At 38.3% G+C, this 1,553-nt stretch overlaps 1 protein-coding gene across 1 annotated transcript; it reads left to right on the plus strand.

Moving 5' to 3' along the window:
• Positions 1-306: 306 nt before the first annotated feature.
• Positions 307-1,208, plus strand: Tsp_14635 (conserved hypothetical protein; the record flags this gene model as incomplete). The annotated part of the gene is made up of 2 exons (XM_003370464.1): positions 307-582; positions 977-1,208. Coding segments are annotated over exons 1-2 (508 nt in total), but the record flags the coding sequence as incomplete, so codon positions are not given.
• Positions 1,209-1,553: the final 345 nt, after the last annotated feature.

The raw sequence follows: 1,553 nt of genomic DNA on the forward strand, positions 1-1,553 counted from the left end.
AAAAAAGTTTAATGAAGCAGATGAAATCTGTACGTACCCAAGTAGAAGATGATGAACTGGAAGATCTCGGGAATATCTCCCGATGCTGAATCTTGGGAAGAGAAATAGCGCGTCTCAGCTTTCGTAAAAGATAAAACTGTAGCAGCATCTTCGAGTGAAGTTCCATTGCCAAGAGAGAAACATCTTGAAGTTGACAAAGATATGGTAGACAGTATTACTGAGATTGCATCTGAACTGGAGGCTGAACTGTTGAAGGATTTATCTACGTCTGAAAGTAATGGAAATGAAGTTCCGAAAAAGGCGAAAATGGATGACGTTCATAATGAACAAAGTCAATCTCTACCGTTGCTTTCAATCAAGCCAACAGACGTTGCTCATTCCCCTTTGATTCAGTGTTCTTCAGTGCCTGCAAATGAAGTTATCCATAATCCAGTGCCATTTTTAACGAATCCAGAAAATAGTAATGTATCGATTAAAGATCGGAAATTAAAAGGTGCAAAGAAGATCTCGTCGAGAATTTCTAATGGCCATTCCCAATCACCAGCAGCAGCAGTAGCTCCGTCTTCACTACATTTGCAACTAGTAAGCAAATGTGCAGAAAGTTCGAAGAATTCTACAGAACCACCGAAATCACTACCTCCCGCTTCTTCTTCTTCTTCTTCTTCAACTTTTATTCCTCATGAAGCAGCCAAAGAGAAAGATGATGAATGTGACACATCTCTGCTATATGATAAAATTATTCCAGCGATGGAAAATCATTTTAAAATGGGAAAGTTAAGCCCTATGAAGGATATTCAATCAACATGCGCCAGAAAAGAATCGCTTGTAGAGAAAAATATTGGACCATTGAACAATTTGAATGTTGACGTTGTCATGTCATCTTTGAAAAGAATTATCCTGCCTCCTTTGAGTCCTATACCTGTATTTTTTATATTTTTGTTCCAGTTTTCTATTTAATGATATATTTTGTTTTTAGGAGCTTGTTTCAGAAGATGTGCGAGCTGAAGTTAAAGAATCTTCAGCGGAAGTTGAATTTGCTGTTGCAGAAATTCCCACTGAAACTTATTCATTAGGTGTCACCATTAAAGAGAAAAGATTCAGTGCAGTGCCGGATGCGCAGCAAACAGTTACTACTACTAGTCAACTGAATCACAAATTATCTGTGGACAAATGTGTGGAATATGCTTCAGACAGTGACAGTGATGACAGTTTGGGATTAGCTATTCATGATGATGATGATGATGATGATGATGGTGGTGGTGGTGAAAAGGTGAGTAGAAAGACCAAAATGCTCGATGAATGTCAGTCAGAGAAAGTTGCCAATCTTGCAAAACAACCTTGCAATCAGAATGGAGATCCGGAAGTAGTACAAGGGGAAATATGGAAAAACAGTAAACAGTCTAGCTGTGTGAAAGTTTGCTGCAAGCCTATGTTTTGCAACAGTGCGGAAAATTTTCAAGCGTTTGAAGGCGTTTTGTCAGATTTTGCAATGGAAAAGCACATTTACAATCACAAAACTGAATTCAACGTGGCCAAAGAATTGATGGACTTAT

The sequence above is a fragment of the Trichinella spiralis genome (assembly GCF_000181795.1).
Source record: "Trichinella spiralis strain ISS 195 chromosome Unknown Scfld705, whole genome shotgun sequence".
NCBI lineage: Eukaryota > Metazoa > Nematoda > Enoplea > Trichinellida > Trichinellidae > Trichinella > Trichinella spiralis.